The 27,518-nt window shown below is 41.7% G+C and overlaps 1 protein-coding gene across 2 annotated transcripts in view; it reads left to right on the top strand.

The window, feature by feature from the left end:
• The window catches only part of sptlc1 (serine palmitoyltransferase, long chain base subunit 1), a 61,817-nt gene extending 39,056 nt beyond the window's left edge, over positions 1 to 22,761 (top strand). For both annotated transcript variants that reach the window (XM_034192567.1, XM_034192568.1), the window contains exons 11-15: positions 3,292 to 3,388; positions 11,680 to 11,734; positions 13,146 to 13,263; positions 16,843 to 16,916; positions 22,601 to 22,761. In XM_034192567.1, coding sequence (XP_034048458.1) covers positions 3,292 to 3,388; positions 11,680 to 11,734; positions 13,146 to 13,263; positions 16,843 to 16,916; positions 22,601 to 22,715 — 459 coding nt within the window. In that variant the 3' untranslated portion in view covers positions 22,716 to 22,761. The remainder of the gene's footprint in view (positions 1 to 3,291; positions 3,389 to 11,679; positions 11,735 to 13,145; positions 13,264 to 16,842; positions 16,917 to 22,600) is intronic.
• Positions 22,762 to 27,518: the final 4,757 nt, after the last annotated feature.

Below are 27,518 nucleotides of genomic sequence, written 5' to 3'. Positions count from 1 at the left end.
TTCCTGTTCAGCGTGCTTACGACATCACTCCAGGAAGTCTCACCATTGCTGCACTTGAAAGCACCGACAAAGGACCTCTGAGACTGATGAGATAAGATTTATTTGTTTTATTTATTTTTAAGAGAGAGAGAAGAAAAACAATGACTGAGATCAGATCAGACGCACATGAGACTCGCGCACACACACGTCTCACAGAGGTGTTGGGCTGTGACCTTTCTACCAAAATTCTTTTGGGCTTAAACACAGGTAAACGTCAGACTGACCCCTGCTGGATGTTGCGTTTTGTCCACAGTGGGGTGCCGCTTCGGAGTAGGGTCTCTGGCCTCCAGAGAACCTGCATTGAATCACTAGTATTTTGTTGCACCACCTCTGAGTTTTATAACAGCTTGCAGTCTCTGAGGCATGGACTTAATGAGTGACAAACAGTACTCTTCATCAATCTGGCTCCACCTTTCTCTGATTGCTGTTGCCAGATCAGCTTTGCAGGTTGGAGCCTTGTCATGGACCATTTTCTTCAACTTCCACCAAAGCTTTTCAATTGGATTAAGATCCAGACTATTTGCAGGCCATGACATTGACCCTATGTGTCTTTTTGCAAGAAATGTTTTCACAGTTTTTGCTCTATGGCAAGATGCATTATCATCTTGAAAAATGATTTCATCATCCCCAAACATCCTTTCAATTGATGGGATAAGAAGTGTGTCCAAAATATCAACGTAAACTTGTGCATTTATTGATGATGTAATGACAGCCATCTCCCCAGTGCCTTTACCTGACATGCAGCCCCATATCATCAATGACTGTGGAAATTTACATGTTCTCTTCAGGCAGTCATCTTTATAAATCTCATTGGAACAGCACCAAACAAAAGTTCCAGCATCATCACCTTGCCCAGTGCAGATTCGAGATTCATCACTGAATATGACTTTCATCCAGTCATCCACAGTCCATCATTGCTTTTCCTTATCCCATTGTAACCTTGTTTTTTTCTGTTTAGATGTTAATGATGGCTTTCATTTAGCTTTTCTGTATGTAAATTCCATTTCCTTTAGGTGGTTTCTTACAGTTCGGTCACAGACGTTGACTCCAGTTTCCTCCCATTCATTCCTCATTTGTTTTGTTGTGCATTTTCGATTTTTGAGACATATTGCTTTAAGTTTTCTGTCTTGACACTTTGATGTCTTCCTTGGTCTACCAGTATGTTTGCCTTTAACAGCCTTCCCATGCTGTTTGTATTTGGTCCAAAGTTTAGACACAGCTGACTGTGAACAACCAACATCTTTTGCAACATTGCGTGATGATTTACCCTCTTTTAAGAGTTTGATAATCCTCTCCTTTGTTTCAATTGACATCTCTCGTGTTGGAGCCATGATTCATGTCAGTCCACTTCCAAGGTGTGATCACTCCTTTTTAGATGCAGACTAACGAGCAGATCTGATTTGATGCAGGTGTTAGTTTTGGGGATGAAAATTTACAGGGTGATTCCATAATTTATTCCTCAGAATTGAGTGAGTCCATATTTTTTTTTTTCCTCTGCTTGGTCTAAAAAAGTAACCGTTACTGACTGCCACAATTTTTTTTTCCTGATTTCTTATAGTGTTTCTTAAAGCCAGAAAGTTGCCATTTGAAATGACTTTAGTTTTGTGTCATGTCTGTGATCTGCTTTTTTCTACAAAATTAAACAACTGAATGCACATCCTCAGAGGCCGGTGATTCCATAATTTTTGCCAGGGGTTGTAGATTCCCCCCACCCCAAAAACTGTGCTCGTACAGACTGAATTTATTTTAAGGGCTAAGTTGTAAAATCCCCATTTAAAAAAATAAAAATAAAAACCCTGTGTGCCTGGTATTACATTTATGTTGGTGAAATCCTGAGATTTATATAATTAGTATTTAATTTAATACATATAAATGACCATTTAATATTATTAGGCCTTTGTAAATTGCGGGGAATTATATTCATGTCACCTGCAGCCATGTCATCGTCGGTCTAGGTCTTCTGCTTCAGATTCATTACTTGCCTGAAATCCTGAAATCTGTGGTCGGATCACAAAATCTACCTGTTACCTTCTCTGTTGGTGTGTGACGTGTCAAGGGTCACAGCGTGGCTGGAGCATATCCCAGCAGTCATAGGGCCTCAGGCAGGGGACACGTCCCGAATAGGACCCCAGTCTGCCACATATACAGTACACTAGCCATTAGAATCTCATCACTGACAACGATTCGATACGCATCTCTATACACTACCAGAAATACGATACATATAGCGATACATGACGATATGATGTGATACGATTCACCCCTGTTCCAGATTCGATGGGATTTGATATGTATTTGATGGCGATTCAATTCCTCACAATGTGATACAATGCGATTCAACATGATGCAAAGAAATTATACCAAAAATTTAAATAGAAAATAAGAAGCTGCAATTAAGTATGGTACTATGGTCTTCTTCTGATTCTAATAGAGGCAGAGGATTTGTTTTACTCCTTATTAGCAGCAAATTTACCAGATTCAACATTAAGGAACAAGAATCAGTTCCCTCAAATTTGGAACCAATTTCATCACACTGTCAGAACTTAAACAGTTCAGTAAACAGTAAGACAACCTCACTCTCAAGTGACTTAAAGTGAGTCACTCACTGACAGAGTACCACCTTGGTGAAAGTAATTTGAGATGTTTGCCGGAGCTCAGTTTACAATCTGCAGCCGTGTTGATACCATTTATTAGCACAGCATTCTTTACAAACAACCTGCATCTTGTCAAGTTTCCCATCATTAAAAAAAAAAAAAAGCCAGGTTATCTCCAAACGCCTGATTTAAATGTTTTACGAGGTGTGTCAAAAATCTCTTCCAACTGCTTGCTGCTGTTCTCGTTGCGGTACAAATGTGCTTTCTGTCTTCCGTCCCATGTTCAGAAGGAAACATGGAGCAGTGATTGGTGCATTCCATATGCCCCGGGAAAAAAAACGATGCAAGCACACAGCGAGCGATGCAACACGATCTCACCCGTCAGTTGAATCGATGCACACTGAATGAATCGATACACTCGCATTGCGTACGGTATCAGTATCAAGGTACCTATTCTTATCGATTAATCTCCACACAGTCACACCAGCATCAGTCATCTACAGTGCCCCCTGCTGTCCTCCACAGGTGCTGAAGCAGCAGTGAATTTTGAGTCCACTGCTTTGTGCACACATTTATTCTGCTGGCGCGCTCGTGTAGGAATGTTTTCTGACTGGAGTGCATGTGTGAATGCTGACGTGTCTGATTGTGTGTGTTGCAGCGCCTGTCAGGTCAAGGCTACTGCTTCTCGGCGTCACTGCCCCCCATGCTGGCTGCTGCCGCCATAGAAGCTCTAAACATCATGGAGGAGGATCCCGGTAAAACCACAGCTGTGGAGTTTTGTTTTTGAAGCTTTCTCTCCATTTTCATCTCTTCATCCTCAACTGTGGCTCAAACAAATAAAAACAGATTGTCTTTTGTTCCCGCTGCGTTTAGCGCACCTCAGCAGTGTGACAAAAATTCCATAATCTCACACACATGTTGGATATGATGGTGGCACAAACAAGATGACATGCAAAGAAAAAGTAGTAGCATTTTGTTTTTCTTAAAGTTTAAGGAGGTCCTGATACTTGAAAAAAAATATGCTACTACTTTTTCTTTTCAAGTATAAGGTGGTCCTGAAACTCAGCCACATGGGGTGTGCAGCCAGTACATTCTGAGTGCTGGTCCCAAGCCCAGATAAATGAGGGTTGCATCAGGAAGGGCATCCGGCGTAAAACAAGCCAACCAACTATGCAGACTAAGAATCGAATTTCCATACCGGATCGGTCGCAGCCCGGGTTAACAACGTCCGCCACCAGTGCTGTTGCCCAACAGGGTGCCGGTGGAAATTGGGCTACTGCTGGGCGAAGACAACGAAGAAGAGGAGGAGAACGTTTACACAAACAGTGGGAGAAGAAGAAAACTAGAAGGGTGGAAATGAGAGTGGGGACTTTGAATGTTGGTAGTATGACTGGTAAAGGGAGAGAGCTGGCTGATATGATGGAGAGGAGAAAGGTAGACATATTGTGTGTGCAAGAGACCAAGCGGAAGGGAAGTAAGAGCAGGAGCATCGGCGGTGGGTACAAGTTGCTGTACCATGGTGAGGACAGGAAGAGAAATGGTGTTGGGGTCATTTTAAAGGAAGAGTATGTTAAGTGTGTTGGAGGTTAAATGAGTGTCTGACAGGGTGATGAGTGTGAAGTTGGAAATTGAAGGGGTGATGATGAATATCATCAGTGCATATGCCCCACAGGTAGGTTGTGAGATGAAGGAGAAAGAAGACTTCTGGAGTGAGTTAGATGAGGTGGTGGAGAGTGTGCCCAAGCATGAAAGAGTGGTGATAGGAGCAGACTTCAGTGGGCATGTTGGTGAAGGGAACAGAGGTGATGAGGAAGCAATGGGTAGATATGGTATCAAGGATAGGAATGGGGAAGGACAGATGGTAGTTGATTTTGCAAAAAGGATGGAAATGGCTGTGGTGAATACCTACTTTAAGAAAAGGGAGGAGCACAGGGTAACACATAAGAGTGGAGGAAGGTGCACACAGGTGGACTACATTCTTTCTAGGAGATGCAAGCTAAAAGAAATCAGAGAGTGTAAGGTGGTGGTAGGAGAGAGTGTTGTTAGATAGCATAAGATGGTTGTTTATAGGATGACTTTAGAAGTAAAGAAGAAGAGAGTGAGAGCTCAAGGGATCAGATGGCGGAAGCTGAAGGAGGAAGACTGTTGTGTGAAATTTAGCGAGCAGGTGAGAGAAGCACTGGTTGGAGGGGAAAAGTACTGCAGATGTGAGGGAGACAGCTAGGACAGTACTGGGTATGACATCTAGACAGTGGAAGGAAGACAAGGAGACTTGGTGGTGGACTGAAGAGGTCCAGGAAAGCATAAGGAGAAAGAGGTTGGCGAAAAAGTTTTGGGATAGTCGGAGAGATGAAGAAAGTAGACAGGAGTACAAGGAGATGCGGCATAAGACGAAAAGAGAAGTGGCAAAAGCGAAGGAAAAGGGATATCGCGAGCTGTACAAGAAGTTGAATAGTAAGGAAGGAGAAAAGGACTTGAACTGATTGGCCAGACAAAGGGACAGAGCTGGAAAGGATGTGCAGCAGGTGAGAGTGGTAAAAGATGCACATGGTAATGTGCTGACAAGTGAGGAGTGTGTGCTGAGAAGGTGGAGGGAATATTTTGAAGAGCTGATGAATAAAGAAAATGAGCGAGAGAAAAGGCTGGATGATGTGGTGAGAGTAAATCAGGAAAGAGATTAGTAAGGAAGAAGTGAGGGCTGCTATGAAGAGGATGAAGAGTGGAAAGGCAGTTGGTCCAGATGACATTCCAGTGGAGGCATGGAAATGTCTAGGAGAGATGGCAGTAGAGTTTCTAACCAGATTGTTTAATAAAATCTTGGAAAGTGAGAGGATGCTTGAGGAGTGAAGACGAAGTGTGCTGGTTCCTATTTTCAAGAACAAGGTTGATGTGCAGAGCTGCAGTAACTACAGAGGCATAAAGTTGATCAGCCACAGCATGAAGTTATGGGAAAGAGTAGTAGAAGCTAGGCTTAGAAAACAGGTGAAGATCTGTGAGCAGCAATATGGTTTCATGCCGAGAAAGAGCACAACAGATGCAATGTTTGCTCTGAGAATACTGTTGAAGTACAGAGAAGGCCAGAAAGAGTTACATTGTGTGTTTGTGGACTTAGAAAAAGCTTATGATAGGATGCCAAGAGAAGAGCTGTAGTATTGTATGAGGAAGTCTGGAGTGGCAGAGGAGTATGTTAGGGTAGTGCAGGACATGTGAGTCTGTTGCTCTATAAAAAAGCCCTCCATAAAGCTAGGACATCTTTCTACTCATCACTAATTGAAGAAAATAAGAACAACCCCAGGTTTCTTTTCAGCACTGTAGCCAGGCTGACAGAGTCAGAGCTCTATTGAGCTGAGTATTCCATTAACTTTAACTAGTAATGACTTCATGACTTTCTTTGCTAACAAAATTTTAACTATTAGAGAAAAAATTACTCATAACCATCCCAAAGACATATCGTTATCTTTGGCTGCTTCCAGTGATGCCGGTATTTGGTTAGACTCTTTCTCTCCGATTGTTCTGTCTGAGTTATTTTCATTAGTTACTTCATCCAAACCATCAACATGTTTATTAGACCCCATTCCTACCAGGCTGCTCAAGGAAGCCCTACCATTATTTAATGCTTCGATCTTAAATATGATCAATCTATCTTTGTTAGTTGGCTATGTACCACAGGCTTTTAAGGTGGCAGTAATTAAACCATTACTTTAAAAGCCATCACTTGACCCAGCTATCTTAGCTAATTATAGGCCAATCTCCAACCTTCCTTTTCTCTCAAAAATTCTTGAAAGGGTAGTTGTAAAACGGCTAACTGATCATCTGCAGAGGAATGGTCTATTTGAAGAGTTTCAGTCAGGTTTTAGAATTCATCATAGTACAGAAACAGCATTAGTGAAGGTTACAAATGATCTTCTTATGGCCTTGGACAGTGGACTCATCTCTGTGCTTGTTCTGTTAGACCTCAGTGCTGCTTTTGATACTGTTGACCATAAAATTTTATTACAGAGATTAGAGCATGCCATAGGTATTAAAGGCACTGCGCTGCGGTGGTTTGAATCATATTTGTCTAATAGATTACAATTTGTTCATGTAAATGGGGAATCTTCTTCACAGACTAAAGTTAATTATGGAGTTCCACAAGGTTCTGTGCTAGGACCAATTTTATTCACTTTATACATGCTTCCCTTAGGCAGTATTATTAGACGGTATTGCTTAAATTTTCATTGTTACGCAGATGATACCCAGCTTTATCTATCCATGAAGCCAGAGGACACACTCCAATTAGCTAAACTGCAGGATTGTCTTACAGACATAAAGACATGGATGACCTCTAATTTCCTGCCTTTAAACTCAGATAAAACTGAAGTTATTGTACTTGGCCCCACAAATCTTTGAAACATGGTGTCTAACCAGATCCTTACTCTGGATGGCATTACCCTGACCTCTAGTAATACTGTGAGAAATCTTGGAGTCATTTTTGATCAGGATATGTCATTCAAAGCGCATATTAAACAAATATGTAGGACTGCTTTTTTGCATTTACGCAATATCTCTAAAATCAGAAAGGTCTTGTCTCAGAGTGATGCTGAAAAACTAATTCATGCATTTATTTCCTCTAGGCTGGACTATTGTAATTCATTATTATCAGGTTGTCCTAAAAGTTTCCTAAAAAGCCTTCAGTTAATTCAAAATGCTGCAGCTAGAGTACTGACGGGGACTAGAAGGAGAGAGCATATCTCACCCATATTGGCCTCTCTTCATTGGCTTCCTGTTAATTCTAGAATAGAATTTAAAATTCTTCTTCTTACTTATAAGGTTTTGAATAATCAGGTCCCATCTTATCTTAGGGACCTCGTTGTACCATATGACCCCAATAGAGCGCTTCGCTCTCAGACTGCAGGCTTACTTGTAGTTCCTAGGGTTTGTAAGAGTAGAATGGGAGGCAGAGCCTTCAGCTTTCAGGCTCCTCTCCTGTGGAACCAGCTCCCAATTCAGATCAGGGAGACAGACACCCTCTCTACTTTTAAGATTAGGCTTAAAACTTTCCTTTTTGCTAAAGCTTATAGTTAGGGCTGGATCAGGTGACCCTGAACCATCCCTTAGTTATGCTGCTATAGACGTAGACTGCTGGGGGGTTCCCATGATGCACTGTTTCTTTCTCTTTTTGCTCTGTATGCACCACTCTGCATTTAATCATTAGTGATCGATCTCTGCTCCCCTCCACAGCATGTCTTTTTCCTGGTTCTCTCCCTCAGCCCCAACCAGTCCCAGCAGAAGACTGCCCCTCCCTGAGCCTGGTTCTGCTGGAGGTTTCTTCCTGTTAAAAGGGAGTTTTTCCTTCCCACTGTAGCCAAGTGCTTGCTCACAGGGGGGTCGTTTTGACCGTTGGGGTTTTACATAATTATTGTATGGCCTTGCCTTACAATATAAAGCGCCTTGGGGCAACTGTTTGTTGTGATTTGGCGCTATATAAAAAAATTGATTGATTGATGTACAAGAATAGTGTGACAGCGGTGAGATGCGCAGTTGGAATGACAGACTGATTCAAGGTGGAGGTGGGATTACGCCAAGGATCAGCTCTGAGCCCTTTCTTGTTTGCAGTGGTTATGGACAGGTTGACGGATGAGATTACGCCAAGGATCAGCTCTGAGCCCTTTCTTGTTTGCAGTGGTTATGGACAGGTTGACGGATGAGATCAGACAGGAGTCCTCATGGACTGTGATGTTTGCAGATGACATTGTGATCTGTAGAGAGCAAGTTGAGTCTAGTCTGGAGAGGTGGAGATATGCTTTGGAGAGAAGGGGAATGAAAGTCAGTAGAAGCAAGACTGAGTACATGTGTGTGTGAATGAGAGGGAGCCCAGTGGAATAGTGCAGTTACAAGGAGTACAAGTGGCAAAAGTAGATGAGTTTAAATATTTGGGGTCACCTGTTCAAAGTAATGGAGAGTGTGGTCGAGAGGTGAAGAAGAGAGTGCAGGCAGGGTGGAGTGGGTAGAGAAAGGTGGCAGGAGTGATTTGTGACCGAAGAATATCTGCAAGAGTGAAGGGGAAAGTTTACAAAACAGTAGTGAGACCAGCTATGTTGTACGGTTTAGAGACGGTGGCACTAACAAAAAGACAGGAGGCAGAGCTGGAGGTGGCAGAGCTGAAGATGTTGAGATTCTCTTTGGGAGTGACAAGAATGGACAAGATTAGGAATGAACATATCAGAGGGACAGTTCAGGTGGGACGGTTTGGAGACAAAGTCAGAGAGGCGAGATTGAGATGGTTTGGACATGTGCAGAGGATGGACCCAGGGTATATAGGGAGAAGGATGCTGAGGATGTAGCCTCCAGGCAGGAGGAGACGAGGGAGACCAAAGAGGAGGTTTATGGATGTGCTAAGGGAGAACACGCAGGTGGTTGGTGTGACAGAGGAAGATACAGAGGACAGGGTGAGATGGAAATGATTGATCTGCTGTGGCGACCCCTAAAGGGAACAGCCGAAAGACAAAGAAGATAAGGAGGTCCTGAGCCTTGTACTCCACAGAAGACTATAAGTTCTTCAGGGTTGTCTGGGTGTCTTGGTGGTGTTAGGTTTTTTTTTGTTTTGTTTTGTTTTTTTGTTTTTTTATTACAGTGAGTGATCTCCAAAAGAATTGGACAGGAAACGGACTTCTGAGTTTAGATGTATTGAAAAAGTTTGAACACTGATACAGATAGTCATCTTAGCACTGGGATCTTTTCACCAGATCACACGCAAACACCTGGGACAAAGAACCTCGATTTCCTTTGTCCTCTAACTTTTATTCCTGTACCTAACCCACCCCCATGTGGATGGTCAGTCTGTCTTGAATCAGTGTCTGTGTAAGTTGGCTGCAAAGTGAGGTGAAGTAGGCGGGTGTAATCAGGTGTCTGCTCGCGTTGTGTATGTCTGCAATATAGTGTAGTGTCACGCAATAAAACAGTGTTCCATCATGCTGATTCTTTTCCAAATGGATGTGAATACTTTGGTTTTATCAATTCAACATCTATAAAAAGCTCAGATGGTTTTGCCAAATACAGGCAGATTTTGTGCATCAGCCATTTTGAAAAGCAATTACTGTATTTTCCGGACTATAAGTCACACCAGCCACTTTATCCATTATAAAGAAAAATAAACCATAAATAAGTCGCACTGGACTATAAGTCGCATGGACATACAGGTATGTTAACATGAATAGTTCAGATGATAATATTGTGACGGCTACCGTTTTCGGATGCATATTTCACTAGTCGTAACTTGTAATCTGCAGAGTACGATTTTCTTTTTGGTGGCATTTTTTCGGGCCTTCTCTGTTGTCTTGTTATCAGTAATGTTGAAAGTTTTATTTTTCTATGGTAGGCAGAAGTCGCAGGAACAGTCACACAAGCCTTGAGTGCCCTCTCGTGAGCTGCATTTTACCTACGGTTATGTTTGTATTTTGCAGACCACATTGCGAGCCGAACCATAATCCGCACCATCGCTGAACGGTTCTTTTCTAATATATTACCCACTTTGGACCATAGTACACACCAGGTGTCAGCTGCCGATGTTCGTGCAGGACCTGCCTGCGCAGCTCATGAACTCCCCGTGGTGTTGACGCCAGCTTCTTCCAAGTGCAGACGCTAATCCTCTGCCGTCACTCACCCAGTGCTCCTACGCAGCTCTCAGCGTCAACTTAAACACTCTGCTCACACTGATATCCAAGGGTTGAAGCCGTTTTGTTAGCCCTCCCGGAATAACAGCAAGCACCGTGTTAGTCTGCTTCACACACTGTTTCACAATCATTGTCTGGGTGAGGTGAGGAATATGCGTCCAATGTTCTGTTCTCTGATTAGTTATCGTGACTAGCGTGACCTATAGGGCAGCCGCCATACTACAGTGCCCATGATGCATTGCATTTCCCTTTCCAGTGGCCATTTTAAAACATAGAGCGACTCTGTCACGTAAAATTGTTTTATTACGGTAAATTAATTGAGAATCTACCGGTATATTTTTCGTTTATAAGTCGCTCGGGAGTATAGGTCGCACCCTCAGCCAAAACATGTAAAAAAGTGCGACTTATAGTCAGAAAAATACGGTAGGTTAAAATCAGATAGTTACAAGGACATTTTGGATGTGCGTCAGCCATTTTGTGTTATGCATCACGGAACACTCTTACGGTGGTTTTCCTCACTCTTCTCCTTTTTGCACAATCACTTATTTTTTCAGAACTGCCTCCTCCAGACCGATTTAACATGCAGTACTATACTGCTTGTATTTCTTACGGACTGATGTAAATAAAGTTCAAAACACATTCATTGACCTGAACTGTATCCCCCGACTCATCTGAAGAAAACTGGCAATAAAACTGATCATTTATGTGTGTTATACTAAAAAGTAAGCCATCACTTATGCAACCCATCATCTTGGCTTTGATATTTTTATTCAGTTTATATTAAGTCTTAGAGATTTGCTTTCAGTTTGAGTTTAAGGAGGATAATTTTAAAACTTTTAATATAGAGAAGCCTGAATTACTTTGTTAAAATATGTCAAAGGCCGAAGGGGGTGAACATGACACTGTAGATCTGCAATTAAAAAAAAATACTCCGAAGGGGGTGAACATGACACTGTAGATCTGCAATAAAAAAAAAATACTCCGAAGGGGGTGAACATGACAATGTAGATCTGCAATTAAAAAAAATACTGTCTTCTGAGTATCTGTTCAGTCCTAATCCACTATTTTTATACAACATAGTCCATTAAATATACACTCAGAAATTCAAAGGGTAAAGGTCATAATTTGGGAACAGATTTTAGATTTTAGGCAGGCATCGGTAGTTGTAACAGTTTGTGTCTTCTTTGTTGGTGGATGCTGCATCGTGTTATAAACATTGGCGGTGAACACTCTGTTTCTTGGCCTCAGTCTTACAGAGGTGTGGCCCTTTCTGCCCACATTTAAGTTTTCTGGATCTGTTGTCGGAAATGTGATAATGAGCGATGACTGGGGTTTTTTTTTTTTTTTTTTTTTATGACTGTCTAATGCTGAACCTCCATCTTTGTGTTTTTCAGATATCTTTACCATCTTGAGGGAAAAGTGTAAACATGTTCACAGAGCGCTGCAAGGGTAAGATCATGTGCACTTATTTATCTACAGCTGTGTTCCGACGTTTACATACATTCATCATGAATGTCTTTGAACCATTCTTCTGCAGGGGTGGCATGATTCTACAGCTTCTACAGCTTCCATCATTAATGCCTTTTTATAAAAACCAAAATTGGGTTCACATGTTTGACTTTATTTTGGAGCTTCTCTAATCCACACAATTATTCATACAGGGTTGTGTGTGTGTGCGTGCACCCAATTCTTGTGGGGTTTTGTTTTTCTGACAACCTCTGCAAGTCAGACCAGACATCCACCAGCAGGGGGCAGCAGGTCTTCAGTCCTGATCACTAATAGGAAGTTGAGAGTAACAAGTTGAGACATTTTACAGCATTCGGGAACCACTTAATTGATCATCTGGGTGCATCTGTAATTTTGATCCTTTGCTGTTTCAGGAAACAAAATAATAATAATAACATGCTCCAAATATTTTTTTTCTTAAAGAGAACAGTTCAAACAAATGATTGAAAGACCAATATTGCCATGACATTTGTCTTTGAGTTTATAAAAACCTTTGACCTCAGCTGCAGATGAAACCAAAAACACTTTCTCAGTTATACGAACTAATAACACATAGGAAATCATCTAAATAATTACTGTTAATCTTTACAATAAAAATCCAGTAGGATAAACCTCCAGGTTTCTCCATCTTAGTTCAGTGCAGGGTTTGTCTTGGGGTCAAGACTGATTTTTCTGAGCTACTAAATGATCCTTTGAAAAGTTGTCTGAGACAGGAGAAATAAATATTCACATGTTGGAAAAAGTAGAGAAGCTTGAATCTTCGACTGGACTGGGTTGCTTGACGCAAGGATGTTTCGCTTCAAATCGCAGAAGCATCCTCAGCTGAAATTCTTGCTCTGGTAGTCTGACTTCTGTCTGACCCTTGTTGAGTAGAACAAACAGAAGCCACAAAAGCTGGAGCTTTAAACCTAACCAGATGCCTCCTACCGAGAGGCAGACTGCTATTGGCTAGTAATTTAAACAATTGCTTTAATTAGCACCTGTTGTGCTCTAGTTAGCACCCTCCTAATGACAGGGTAGCTGTCCCCCCTAACGATGGGACTGACGCCTCTCCTCATGACGTGAATGACTCATTCAACAAGGCCATCGACAAGGGTCAGACAGAGGTCAGACTACCAGAGCAAGAATTTTAGCTGAGGAAGCTTCTGCAAAATATTCAAGCTTCTCTACTATGGAAACCACCTGGACAACTGAGAGCCTACACAGAAACATGTTGGAAAAAATAACCTGCAAATAAATGTTCTTATTCCCATCATGTAGTGTTTTTCTTTAAATTGTTGTGAATCGTTGCTTTTCCAAGTAGTCGCCATTTAATAAAAATGCCTTAACTTTATTTATATTTACTGTATTTCAGAATTCCTGGACTGAAGTTAGTCGGAGTACCGTTTGCTCCGGCTCTTCACTTGCAGCTGGAGAGAAGTTCAGGCTCCAGAGAGTCTGACCTGCAGCTGCTGCGCTCCATTGTCGATTATGTAAGTCACCACACACGTGCACAGAGATGTATTTCATTTATTTACTTTGTAAAATCTCGATTTTCAGTCCACGTGCACATTGATTGCTGTCAAGAAAAGACAAATGGAAAGAGTAACACTCAAAATCCTAATAATGGCTTTTATTTCCTTACACTCAAATGCATTGGGAACACTGCACATTCTGTTCCAAATCAAAACATGACAACTGTATCCAGTTTATTACTTTACAGAAAGTGAAGAAAAAGGAATATTAGGCTGCTCAAAAAAAATGTCTGCATTTTTCATTACAAACTCAAAACATTTAGTGTATATAAACTAAAACCGATGCTTGAAGGTTTATCTTTTCTGTGAATCACTGAACTAATATTTAGTTGTGTCACTGTTTCTGAGAACTGCTTCACATCAGTGTTGCATGTCGTTGGCCAACTTCTGGCACCTGTGAACAGGTATTCCAGCCCAGGACCATTGGACTACATTCCACAATTCTTCTGGATTTCTTGGTTTTGCCTCAGAAACAGCATTTTTGATGTTACCCTACAGGTTTTCTACTAGATTAAAGTCCCGGGATTGGGCTGAAACTCCATAATGTTAATCTTGTTGGTCTGGAACCAAGATGCTGCTCACTTGTTGGTGTGTTTGGGGGTCGTTGTCTTGTTGAAACACCCATTTCAATGGCATTTCCTCTTTGGCATAAGGCAACGTGACCTCTTCAAGTATTTTGATGTATTTAAACTGATCCATGATCCCTGGTATGCAATAAATAAGCCTGAAACCACAGTATGAGAAACATCCCCATATCATGATAACGTACTCCACCACGCTTCACTGTCTTCACAGCGTACTGTGGATTGAATTCAGGTTTTGGGGGTCATCTGACAAACTGTCTGTGGCCCCTAGACCCAAAAAGAACAATCTTGCTTTCATCAGTCTGCAAAATGTTGCATTATTTCTCTTTAGGCCAGTTAATGTGTTCTTCGGCAAATTGCCAGCGCATGTCATTTTTTTCAACAATGGGACTTTGCAGGGGTGTCTTGTCCTTAGCTTGGCTTCACATAGGCGTCTTCTAATTGTTGCAGTACTCAAAGGTAACCCTATACCTTCTTTGAGCACCCTGGAGCTGATCATTGGCTGCGTCTTTGCCATTCTGGCTATTCTTTGATCCAGTTAAATGGCAGTTTTCCATTTTTCTTCCATGTTTTTCTGGTTTTGTTGCCATTTGAAAGCATTAGAGACCATTTTAGCTGCACAGTCTATCATTTTCTGCACTTGTTTTTGTTTTCCCCTCTTCAGAAAACTTTTTAATCACAGTACATGTGAGTACAGTGAGTGAGTGGGTTAGTGGGTATTCTCTCCATTGTAGATTAGGTGTTTACAGTGTGAGGGGGGTTTTCTTTGTACATTTAAGGAATAACCCTGTTGTGTCTGATGATGGGCGGACGCGTCGCCGGTAAAGCTGTACGAGGTCTATTAGAAAAGTATCCAACCTTATTATTTTTTTCAAAAACCATATGGATTTGAATCACGTGTGATTACATCAGACATGCTTGAACCCTCGTGGGCATGCAAGAGTTTTGTCACGCCTGTCGGTTACGTCATTCGCCTGTGGGCAGTCTTTGAGTGAGGAGTTGCCCACCCTTTCGTCGATTTTTTTTCATTGTTTAGGAATGGCTCAGAGACTGCTGCTTTGTTTGATCAAATTTTTTTCAAAACAGTAAGGCACAACTGAGTGGACACCATTCGATAAATTCAGCTGTTTTTCGGTAAAAAATTTAACAGCTGATGAGAGATTTTGGTCTGGTAGTGTCGCCGTAAGGAAGGCCCACGGCGCCTGACGGCGATCTGCGCTTCGAGGCGGCAGCGTCTCGCCGTTTCAAGTTGAAAACTTCCACATTTCAGGCTCTGTTGACCCAGTAAGTCGTCAGAGAACAGAGAACTTTCAGAAGAAGTCGGCATGAGGAGTTTATTCGGACATTCCATTGTTAACGGACATTTTGTAATGAAAGAACGTACGGGCAGAGTCGCATGTCGGGACGGACCCGACCGCGGGGGGGCGCGACAGGAAAAACACCTCCGTTGGAAACCTTAACGGACAAGTTGGAACATGCCCAAGCTGTTAAACAATTTCTGTTACTCACTTGTTGAAAGTCATCAAAAGCTGCCTGAATTTTACAAATGGTTTTCAACACGGAGTTGTTTTTCCTGTCGCGGCGCACACAGATTTGCCGAGTCGTCACGGAAACGACTTGGCGAATTTGCGTGCACGTCTTTCATTACAAAATGTCCTTAAACAGTGGAATGTCCGCATAAAGTCCTCATGCCGGCCTCTTCTGAATCTTCTCTGTTCTCTCACGACGTCCTGGGTGAATTAAGCCTTAAATTAGGATGTTTTCAGGTCGAAACAGGCCGACGACGGCGCCTGGAAGCGCTGCACGACGTCCCGCTGCGTGGGAGGTCCTTACAGCTACAGAAACACCCCATAATCTCTCATCAGCCGTTAAACTTTTCACCGAAAAACCAGCTTAATTTCTCGAATAATGTCCACTCGGATATTCCTCACAGGTCCAGAAAAAATTTTGATAAAGCAACGCGCGCCGTCTGGAGCAGCGTGTGAAACAAAGGAATTCAGCCGAGAGGGCGGGACCACATCTCACTCAAGGCCTGCCCACAGGGAAATGACGTCACCGACACGCGTGAAAAAACTCACGCATGCGCACGAGGGTTCAAGCATGATTGATGTAATTGCACGTCATTCAAATCCATATAGTTAAAAAATAAATAAATAAAAGGGTCGGTTTATTATCTAATAGACCTCGTATGTTCGACCGTATAACCCAGCATGAACGTCCACCCATCATCAGACACAAGGGGGTTATTCCCATTATAATCCAATTTCATCGTTTGCACGGTTTATTTTTCTGTAGGTAATTTGGTCGGCGAGGCTTACTGTGAGGCAGCGAGCGTCTCTCTAACAGCGGTCAGGGCGCGGCGTAATCCATCAAACATGAAACTGTAAATCTGTATTAGAATCCACATCAGTACTTTTCGTACGGTCGTTAAATTCAACCATTTCAGTGGCGGCATGCGACTTTCTCTCACTCTGAGCTAACAGCGCTAGCAGTGCGTGCAGTGTTCTGACGAATTGTGCGTCTCGACAGTTCCGTGTCTCGACAATACTGCGCTTGCGCGCAGAGGACAGGAATGACATTCAACAGTAATGACATCCCGTCAGAACACCGGCCATGGCGCAGAGTAATACATCTTTGACCACCGTTCCACAGATATTATACACCTGATACGTCACGCGATTAACCAGTCACATTCGCAGAAAAAAATGTAATTGGATTAGAATTAGATATTAATGACGATGAAGTGATTTCGCTCATAAAAAAGTAGCTGCTCATTAACAGAACCTAGTGGAGACATTGCAATGTTAATGGATGGTACCTAAATGTTTTGCACAGTACGCGTATGTATGTATGTTAGCCACACGGGCGTGACGCCACACGTGGTCACACTGATCACATCCTGTGAAATGTCGGCAGGTTGTTTGGTAATTCAGCCACCTCTTGTTTCTCTTAGTGTTTGGAAAGAAGTGTGGCTCTCACCCTCGCTCGCTATCTGGACAAGGAGGAACGCTTTCTCCCCCCACCCAGGTAAGTCGGAACGCTTTCTCCGCCCCCACTCAGGTTAGTCAGCCTTCTGTTTTGTTATAATGTGGACTTTGAAAAATAATTGACCATTTGGTAAGATGCTTGTATTTTTTTCCGTACTAGTTTTTGGAGGTCCTGCATCTTATACTCCTTTGCCAGTTATATGCTGAAAGTGTTCTTAGGTTTGAAAGTCTCACCTTTACTCCTCCAAACATAACCTCTTGTCATTGTGGACAAACAGCTCAACCATTGTCTCCTCTGACCATAAAAGTTTGTCCATGTGGGCAGCTGCAAATTTCTGTCTAACTTGAAGATGCTGATTTTGGAGCAGGGGTTTCTTTCTTAGGTGGCACCTCTCAGTTCATGGTGATGTAAAACATGCTTCACTGGGGACAGTGACACTGATGTTCCAGCAGTTTCCAGTTCATGGCAGACCTAAGCATTTGTGGTTCCTGGGCTGTTCCCGAACAGCCTAATTAGGGTCTTCACCCAGACCTTGTACTTATGTGCAGCTGTTTGAACTGATGATCTTGTAATCTATACTTGGTTAGAAATGGATTCAAGAGAGCTTTTCCATTCTTCTGAGTATTGGTCAGTCAAATGAGTGCTGCTGTCAAACACATTGTTTTTATGCTGGCAAAGAGAGATTACCAGTTGTCATCAATTATAATCACTAATGAGAAGTTAATACTTGGCCTTGACATTGTAGATCCTTCAGTGCCACTTATTAAAAGATTTAAGTGAATGTATGTATATATTTTGGCCTGTATCTATAACTTTTTGACCCTGACTGGATTAGAGAAGATCCAAAAGATGCAAGACAGACAGACACAGACAGACCAAAAAAAGGGGGGAGGGATAGGGCTCTAGCTAGAACCATTTTTGTGCTGGGATTGTGACTCATGTCTGGGGGTCCTGGGGCCCTGTCAGGGTCAAGGGGGCAGAGCCCCCGATGCTATAGGGCAGGGGTGGCCAAGTTCGGTCCTCGAGAGCCACATTCCTGACACTCTTAGTTGTCTCCCTGCTCCAACACACCTGAATCCAAAGACTCATTGCAGACTTTTAATGAGCCTTTCATTGGATTCAGGTGTGTTGGAGCAGGGAGACAACTAAGAGTGTCAGGAATGTGGCTCTCGAGAACCGAACTTGGCCACCCCTGCTATAGGGTTTTATACCTCTAAAACATTACTGGCAAGCCCCATTTTAACTAATTTTGAGTGGTTTTAGATGCATTGAAAGAAAGAATAATAGACACAAATATTAGAACATAAATGTAATTTTTTTAATACCAAAGTTCTTTTTAAATGTTTCTGTCAAAGTCTAAGTTAATAGAATAAATAACGTTGAAAACACATTAATATTTGATGGGCAAATAGCATTTGCTCTCTTCTTCTAAAATGACACATTGTACCTTTTAATCCTGTGAAGCAGAGTTTTTTCTGTCATGACAGGGTTTTTTTTTTCCCCAACATGTTTCAGTGGGATAGCATTATTATTATTAGGGCCCGAGTAGGCAACGTCCTATGAGGACCCTATTGTAATTGCGCTGTTTATTATTATTATTATTTATTATTAGGGCCCGAGTAGGCAACGTCCTACGAGGACCGTATTGTAATTGCGCTGTTTATTATTATTATTCTCACTTTTGAAATCGAAATTTCGGCCTCTTCCCATGCTCAAAAACTCGCCAAACTTTCCAAAGTTGTCCGGCCAGATCCGAAATTCGATATTTTGGGGGCGTCGCACATGGTCGCAGAAAAATCGCGAAATAGCGCCCCCTAGAAATTTTCAAAAACCCCTCCTCATTGGGCTTTTTTCATCGTAGCCTCACGAAATTCGGTACACATATTTACCATGCCAGGACGCACAAAAAAGTCTCTTACTGTCATGGTGAAATATCGACAGGAAGTCGGCCATTTTGATTTTAAGTTTCGATTTTGAGCAAATTTTTGCCATTTTTGCCCATTTCCACTACTTACATTTGAACAAACTTGTCCTAGGGATTTCATCCGATTGTCTTCAAATTTGGTCAAAATCATCACAACACAATGGTGATCAAAAGTTATCAAAAGATTCTAATTAAGTCAAAAGGCGTGGCTGCTAGGGGTCGTCAAACTTTGGCGAGCTTTTCGGAGCACGCCGTTTCACTTCGAACGGCTGTCACGCCCACATACTTCATCGTAGATCCTTCAGACTTGCTGAACATGAGGGCTCCGCCTTGAACGTCTACATATCTTAAGTTCCCACCTGCGCCATCGCGCCCCCCGGTGGTGGCGGGAAATGTCCTATTTTTACTTTAAGAGGTCCTGATGTCACATGCTTAACCCAATCAACTTCATTCCACTTCTAAAACATGCAGAACAAATTGGTGAACGTAGGTGATGAATGCCGTGAAGTTATGAGTAATGGCGTCTGTGTGGCGGCGTGCCGAATATTGCCCATTCGCCGTGAAATTACGTTCTTCCTTTTGACGGCTTTAATTTTGTCACATCATCATGAAAATTGATACACAGGTCGAGCACGACAACCTCTTACAATTCATAGGGGCGTCGCCCATGGGCGGGGCAAAATGCCTCAATAGCGCCCCCTTGAAACTTTCAAAACTCCCTCCCCATAGGGGTTTTTTTGGAGTAGGGAGATGAAAATTGGTACACGTGTGACTTGCATAGACGTACAAAAAAGTCTCTTGCACCATGGGTCTACTCTAAACAGGAAGTCGGCCATTTTGAATTTTCTTCCACATGTTGTATTTGAACAAACTCCTCCTAGGGATTTTGTCCAATGCACTTCAAATTTCTTCCACATCACCCACAGACGATACTGACCAAAAGTTATAGAAAGCTTTTCTTTGTCGAAGGGTGTGGCCGGTATGGCGCCGCCATTTTGACCCTTCGCCATGGAACATTATACTTAAACAGGTCCTGATGTCACATACTTAACACCATCAACTTCCTTCCACTTCTAAAACATGTTGAACAACTTGGTGAACATAAGCGATGATCGCCATGAACTTATGAGTAACGGCTTCTGTGTGGTGGCGTACCGAATATCGCCCTTTCGCCATGAAATTACGTTCTTCCTTTTGACAGCTTTAATTTTGTCATATCATCATGAAAATTGATACACAGGTCAAGCATGACAACCTCTTACAATTCATAGGGGCGTTGCCTGTGGGTGGGGCAAACTGCCTCAATAGCGCCCCCTTGAAGCTTTCCAAAACCCCTCCCCATAGGGGTTTTTTTGGAGTAGGGAGACGAAAATTGGTACACGTGTGACTTGCATAGACGTACAAAAAAGTCTCTTGCACCATTTGTCTACTCCAAACAGGAATTTTTAATTTTCTTGTCATTTTGCCATCATTTCCTCACGTTGTATTTGAATGAACTCCTCCTAGGGATTTTGTCCAATGCACTTCAAATTTCTTTGACAACATCCAAAGTTGATATTGACCAAAAGTTATCGTAAGCTTTTCTCTATGTTGAAAGGTGTGGCGGCTATGGTGCCGCCATTTTGACCCTTTGCCATGGAACATCAAGTCATGATAACTCCTTCATGCTTTGCCTGATTGACTTGAAACTTCACATGTATGATGACGGTTGGCCCCTGAACACACCCGGCCCCTCTGTTTGTACACTGAGCGCCCCCTAGTGGATGAACAATCAACATGTCATAACTCCTTGATGCACTGTGTGATTTGTTTAAAATTTTAACTATGTGATGAGTGGATGCCCCTGCATGCACATGCCCACATGTGGTCACAAGGGCACCCACTGGCCTGGGTAGGCGGTTGCGCGGAACGAGGGCCTGTATATGACTGCTTGCAGTCCTGTTGTTATTATTATTATTAAACAATATAACCTCTAATTGCCTTATGACCAAGAGTTGAACCTGGACTGATTTCAGTTTTTCAGTTTCACTGATTCCCTGAAGCTCCTCCCCCTCGCTCTGTCTGTTTCCCTGTTTCCAAAAAGGTCAAAGGAAGCCTTTAAACTGTAAAATAAACATAAACTTCTGAGTATATTATCAGCATCTGCCGACACAGAAGCAACTCTGGATTATGAAACATTTTTCTGGAGGATTTTTTTTTTCCCCCTTTAAGTCAGAGTCAGAGTGTGTCTCTATTCGCTCTAATCTCTGCTTTCAGCGTTCTGCGGCTTCACAGAGCGCTGAAAGCAGCCGACTGCTGATCTCTCTGCGCTTAGATACAAAGAAAATTAGAACTACATTTCTTATTTCTTTAATTATTTGGTTGAAATTGCAAAACAAAAGTATGACTATAAGCTTGAAATGCTTGTTAAATTTTTCAGCAACATTTCAGTTCAGTTTTTGGAAAATCCATGGTGGGCGTGACAACCTATTTGAACGTGAGAGCTGGGCAGAAATTTGCAGCACTGGCCGGTGCCGCCCACTGTAGCTGTAACCCTGGTGAGGGACCCTATGGGCGGGGGAGTGAAGTTGATCTCATAGCAGGCTTTTTAGTACCTCAGTGGTACTGCCCCAGGCCTAGAGTGGGGCCTCATTACTTCCATTAATTATAGCAGTCGAACGTTCTAAACAAACCACATTCAGAAAGGATAAAGGATGAAATCCAAGGCCTAATAGTGATGTAGTGAGGTGGCTTCCAAAGGGTTGCAACATGTTTTTTTGGCTGCTGTCAGTCCAGCAGAAATCACATGCTTTTTGAGTTTGGACAGCTTAAGAGCTGCTAGATCATTTAAAATCAAAGAGCCTGTTGTGGTAAACACCAAGGTGGAGACTGAATGTGACATCCCCCAAAAACTGCCTGACAGGATGGCAGCCCCAAAAAATTTGAAGGAACGTGCCCTGCACCTCCAACAAACTCAGGTTACAAAGAGGACTATGGACGGGAGTGAGGTACGTCCTGTGTAAGAAACTTAAACTTAATTTTCTGATGATCAGGGTTACGAAACGCATCGTTGACAGTTGACCGCGTAACACCCCAGTCAAAAGTCTTTCCTAACTTTATTATTAATAATTATAAACATAACCAACGTACGTCACACTGTAATCGCTCAGATTGGCGGTCGTGTCGCATAGCTCAGCAGTTGCATAAAATAGATTTCTCATCTATTTTAGTCCCACCTTGCTGACGGCACAGCGACAACTTGTCTTGTCGCTGTAAAATACTCTGACTGAAAATGAATAGCAGCTGTTTGCATTACTTCTGTCTCTTGTAGCTAATGTGACCAAGGGGTGATGGGTTTCCCAACCATGCTTGACAACATTGTAAACAATGTTGTCGGTGCACCCTCTACAGGACAATCTATGTAATGACAGAATTTCCAACAGCCAGTGTGTTTTTCTATGCTGTTTATTTGGTGAAATAATTTTTCATATATGCAAAAGTAACAGCGTTACCAATATTTTGGTGAAAGGCTCATATCGGCTGATATCAGCTAATTGATGTATCTGTTGGACTTTCGTCACAGTCCTAATTTTAAAAAAAACTATGATACAATACAGGCCCCAAGATACAGTTATGATAGACGCAGTATGTTGTTCCATCCTTGTAAGACCTCATTCCTGTTGGTACTTCATGGGAGGCGTGACTCGTCAATCCCCCTTGAGGCCACTAGTTGGAACAATATACTTTTTCGATCACAGGCTGACTGCAGATAACTGCGTCTTTTTGTTAGTTTAAAGGCTGCACTGGTTTGTCTCCACAGCATCAGGGTGGTGGTCACCATCGAACAGACAGACGAGGACGTCCAAAAGGCCGTGTCCTGTGTTCGAGAGGCAGCTGCAGCCATCCTCAGTGTGCGCGGTGAGACGGCGCTTTGAAGGGACTCTGGACTCCCTCTGATGTTCACTGGGGATTTTAAAAAAAGACTGCATTGAAAAGTAGATGTGATTTTTTTTTTTTTTTTTTTTTTTTTTTTTTTTTTTTTTTTTTTTTTTTTTTTTTTTTTTTTTTTTTTTTATAGACCAAATGGCTTCTTCCTTATGTGGTGACCAAAGAGCAGACAGGGTTCTGAGTTTATCATTTGCAGGTGACATGAATTTTGTTTTTTGTTTTTTAATAAGCCACTATGTCTTTCAAAAAAAATGGATGAATTTATACCTGGTTTTTATTTTTGCTTTTCTCTCTTGATTTTTGTGTCACTTCATTTCTGTGTACTTTTCTCTAATGACTTGTGAATATGTCTGATTTGTTTTGTGTTCTGATGGACTTGTATGATGTAATTAAGCTTCTGTTTTGAGTGAGAAAAATAATGAGACACTCCTGGAAGGTTTTTAGCTGTACATGCACATCTCACAAAATTTGGATGTCGCAAAAACACATTTTTTCAGGTATTTCAGCAAGTAAAGAAAAATAATTATTTTCTAGACTTGCTGCATAATAATCAAAGATGTTTCAGGCATTGTTTTATTTTAATTTTGATCATTTTGTTTAGCTGTAGGCTGTTATTATAAAAAAGTATGTGTGCGGGGGGGATTGCTTGAAACATATGTAATGAGTCTGGAATATGTACATTTTTTTACTTTCTGAAATAGCTGACAAAAATATTAAACTTTGTTTCACAATATTCAAATTTTTTAAGATGCACCTGTTTGTCCGTTACTGTACATTTGTTGACAAGAATTAAATGTCTTCTTTTTAAGACAAGTTTATTTAACTGTAAATGTGTGCAGACGTCGGTTTTCAAAAAATAACTGCCTCTATAGGTCTAAGAGCGGGACTGACCCCAAGTTACCAGTCTAACAGCTTCACAGATGCAATCGGCTAAAATAAAACCCACCATTCTCAGGCTCGTATCTCTGTTTTATGTCCCGCTGTTGTGTACATTGTGCACAACATCATGCTAACATGCTTTTGTATGACACATCTTTGTGAAAATTATGTATAACACAATAAATATACTTGCACGTGACTTGAACCTTATAAATACAGCAGGGAGTAGATTATCTGATTACATGTTAGGGTTGTTTGATGCATATATTTGCATGTTAAGGATTTTTTTTGTTTGTTTTTTTAATAGGCAAAATTTGAGAACTCCACAGATGTGCTAATTAGGATGCTAACATTTGGTTAGCACCCTAAAAGCATGTTGAAGTTGTTTTTATATTTATGGTAGGCTATATGTTGTAATAAAGTAGGTTAAGTAATGTTACAAAGGTGTGACAATTAAAAAAAAAAAAAAAAATTTAATATGGTGAATTACCATTATTTGATTTTCAGTTATAAGAATAAGCTCAACTTTATTTATCCCAAAGGAAATTATTTTGCCAGAGTACCAAAACAGTAATTGAATTGTTTTTTTTAAAGACATTTGCACAAGATGTTTGACAATATTGCATATAACTCTGAATAACTGTTCATTATGTATTCATCCTGCAGAAGAGGGAGGAGATATACAGCCTGTTTGCAACAGGTAGGAAAGACCTCCTGTGGCATTCTGTGGTGCACCTCGGTGGTCTCAGTCTGTGGCTGAAGGTGCTCTGACAGGATGCCAGTGTGGCATGGTGCTGTCCAGAATGCTGAGCAGTTTCTCAGCATCCTCCTCCCTGACACCTCCACCACAGACTCGGACTCAACCCCGGGAAGAAGCAACCTCTCCATATGAGCTTGTGTTGTCTGTACTGTTTATAGACAACAGTGCAATTAAAGGTGATTAATGGTGTGTGTCAACAGAATTGTCTGTTTTGTTTTTGTAAAGTGAATATGACTGGATCTGTTTTGTTAGCCATTTGAAAGAATTAGATCAGCATTCTGCATCTAATACTTAGAGATGATCTCAGTACTACATCAAACCATCAACAATCTTCAATGAGTAACATTAAAAACCACTGGGGGGAAAAAAGGTCTGGGAAGAAATGCGTGACCTGTGAATATTCATGTAACCTGGTCATTTACATACTTGACAGCAGCCGTTGGCTGGTTTATAGTATTAGTGACGTAGCAAATTGAGTTAGTCGCCCAACAACTGGCCCTGAATTTGGCCAGATGCTGACCTCCGTTTAGGAGTGGGAATGCCCACTCCTAAACGGCCAATAGGAGAGCAGCACTGGAATTCCCACTTCTAAACGACCAATAGGAGAGCAGCGCTTGCGCCACATCAACGTGAGGCTGATGTCAGTCTCTTGGCCACCAACCAATCACAGGCTAGGAGAGAGGCCCAATTCACGGCTGGTTATCCAGCTAGTTGAGCTTGAGAAACTTGTGTCAAGAAAGCTGCCCCCTACAGGACTGAAAAGAAAAAGACAGAGACAAATAGGGCCTATGTCTCAATCAATCAATCTATTTATATAGCGCCAAATCACAACAAACAGTTGCCCCAAGGCGCTTTATATTGTAAGGCAAAGCCATACAATAATTACAGAAAAACCCCAACGGTCAAAACGACCCGCTGTGAGCAAGCACTTGGCTACAGTGGGAAGGAAAAACTCCCTTTTAACAGGAAGAAACCTCCAGCAGAACCAGGCTCAGGGAGGGGCAGTCTTCTGCTGGGACTGGTTGGGGCTGAGGGAGAGAACCAGGAAAAAGACATGCTGTGGAAGACAGCAGTGTCTCAGTGCAAAAGATGTCTGGAGATAAATGAACAAAAACAACAATAAAAATACTTGTCTTTTTACACTCCTGTCCTCACCTTGAGTGTCTGTACTTACACTGAGCCGGGGGGTTGCCTTTCTAGGAGGGACTAGAGTAGAGTCACTACTGCTTTGTATGAATGAGCCACCTGAGGTGGATTTTTGCATCTATCTGGTCAGGATGGTTCCCTGGTTGTCTCCCCAAGAACATCCCAGGACACACTGGAGGGATCACATCTCCCAGCTATCTTGGGAAGGCCTTGAGATTCCCCGGGAAGAGTTAAAGGACGAGGATGGGGAAGTATGGGATGAGCTGCTTATTCTGCCGCCACTGTAAACTGGAGCGAGATAAGCAGCAGAAGATAAATGAAAGTTATGCAGAACTTTTCAAAATAATTACTACAATATATTTAGTTTGATTACATGTTTGCTCACAAGGGGGCAGTATTGAAATATGTTAACATCCTCCACAGAAAACAAACAAAAAAAGCCCAGACAGCTAGTTCATGCACTGACTAGCATATAATTGCTGTGTACTAATATATATGGTGTTATATTGTACAACCCCTGGCAAAAATTATGGAATCACCGGCCTCTGAGGATGTGCATTCAGTTGTTTAATTTTGTAGAAAAAAAGCAGATCACAGACATGACACAAAGCTAAAGTCATTTCAAATGGCAACTTTCTGGCTTTAAGAAACACTATAAGAAATCAGGAAAAAAAATTGTGGCAGTCAGTAACGGTTACTTTTTTAGACCAAGCAGAGGAAAAAAATATGGAATCACTCAATTCTGAGGAAAAAATTATGGAATCACCCTGTAAATTTTCATCCCCAAAACTAACACCTGCATCACATCAGGTCTGCTCGTTAGTCTGCATCTAAAAAGGAGTGATCACACCTTGGAGAGCTGTTGCACCAAGTGGACTGATATGAATCATGGCTCCAACACGAGAGATGTCAATTGAAACAAAGGAGAGGATTATCAAACTCTTAAAAGAGAGTAAATCATCACGCAATGTTGCAAAAGATGTTGGTTGTTAACAGTCAGCTGTGTCTAAACTCTGGACCAAATACAAACAACATGGGAAGGTTGTTAAAGGCAAACATACTGGTAGACCAAGGAAGACATCAAAGCGTCAAGACAGAAAACTTAAAGCAATATGACTCAAAAATCAAAAATGCACAACAAACAAATGAGGAACGAATGGGAGGAAACTGGAGTCAACGTCTGTGACCGAACTGTAAGAAACCGCCTAAAGGAAATGGGATTTACATACAGAAAAGCTAAACGAAAGCCATCATTAACACCTAAACAGAAAAAACAAGGTTACAATGGGCTAAGGAAAAGCAATTGTGGACTGTGGATGACTGGATGAAAGTCATATTCAGTGATGAATCTCGAATCTGCATTGGGCAAGGTGATGATGCTGGAACTTTTGTTTGGTGCCGTTCCAATGAGATTTATAAAGATGACTGCCTGAAGAGAACATGTAAATTTCCACAGTCATTGATGATATGGGGCTGCATGTTAGGTAAAGGCACTGGGGAGATGGCTGTCATTACATCATCAATAAATGCACAAGTTTACGTTGATATTTTGGACAATTGAAAGGATGTTTGGGGATGATTAAATCATTTTTCAAGATGATAATGCATCTTACCATAGAGCAAAAACTGTGAAAACATTCCTTGTAAAAAGACACATAGGGTCAATGTCAACGAGTAGATCTGATTTGATGCAGGTGTTAGTTTTGGGGATGAAAATTTACAGGGTGATTCCATAATTTTTTGCTCAGAATTGAGTGATTCCATATTTTTTTCCTCTGCTTGGTCTAAAAAAGTAACCGTTACTGACTGCCACAATCTTTTTTCTTGATTTCTTATAGTGTTTCTTAAAGCCAGAAAGTTGCCATTTGAAATGACTTTAGTTTTGTGTCATGTCTGTGATCTGCTTTTTGTCTACAAAATTAAACAACTGAATGAACATCCTCCGAGGCCGGTGATTCCATAATTTTTGCCAGGGGTTGTAGTTTGCCTGTGTAACGTTAAACAG

This window comes from Thalassophryne amazonica, chromosome 17 (genome assembly GCF_902500255.1).
Source record: "Thalassophryne amazonica chromosome 17, fThaAma1.1, whole genome shotgun sequence".
In the NCBI taxonomy this organism is placed as follows: Eukaryota; Metazoa; Chordata; class Actinopteri; order Batrachoidiformes; family Batrachoididae; genus Thalassophryne; species Thalassophryne amazonica.
The sequence above is the reverse complement of the archived record's forward strand: the minus strand, read 5'-3'. Positions and strand labels throughout refer to the sequence as shown.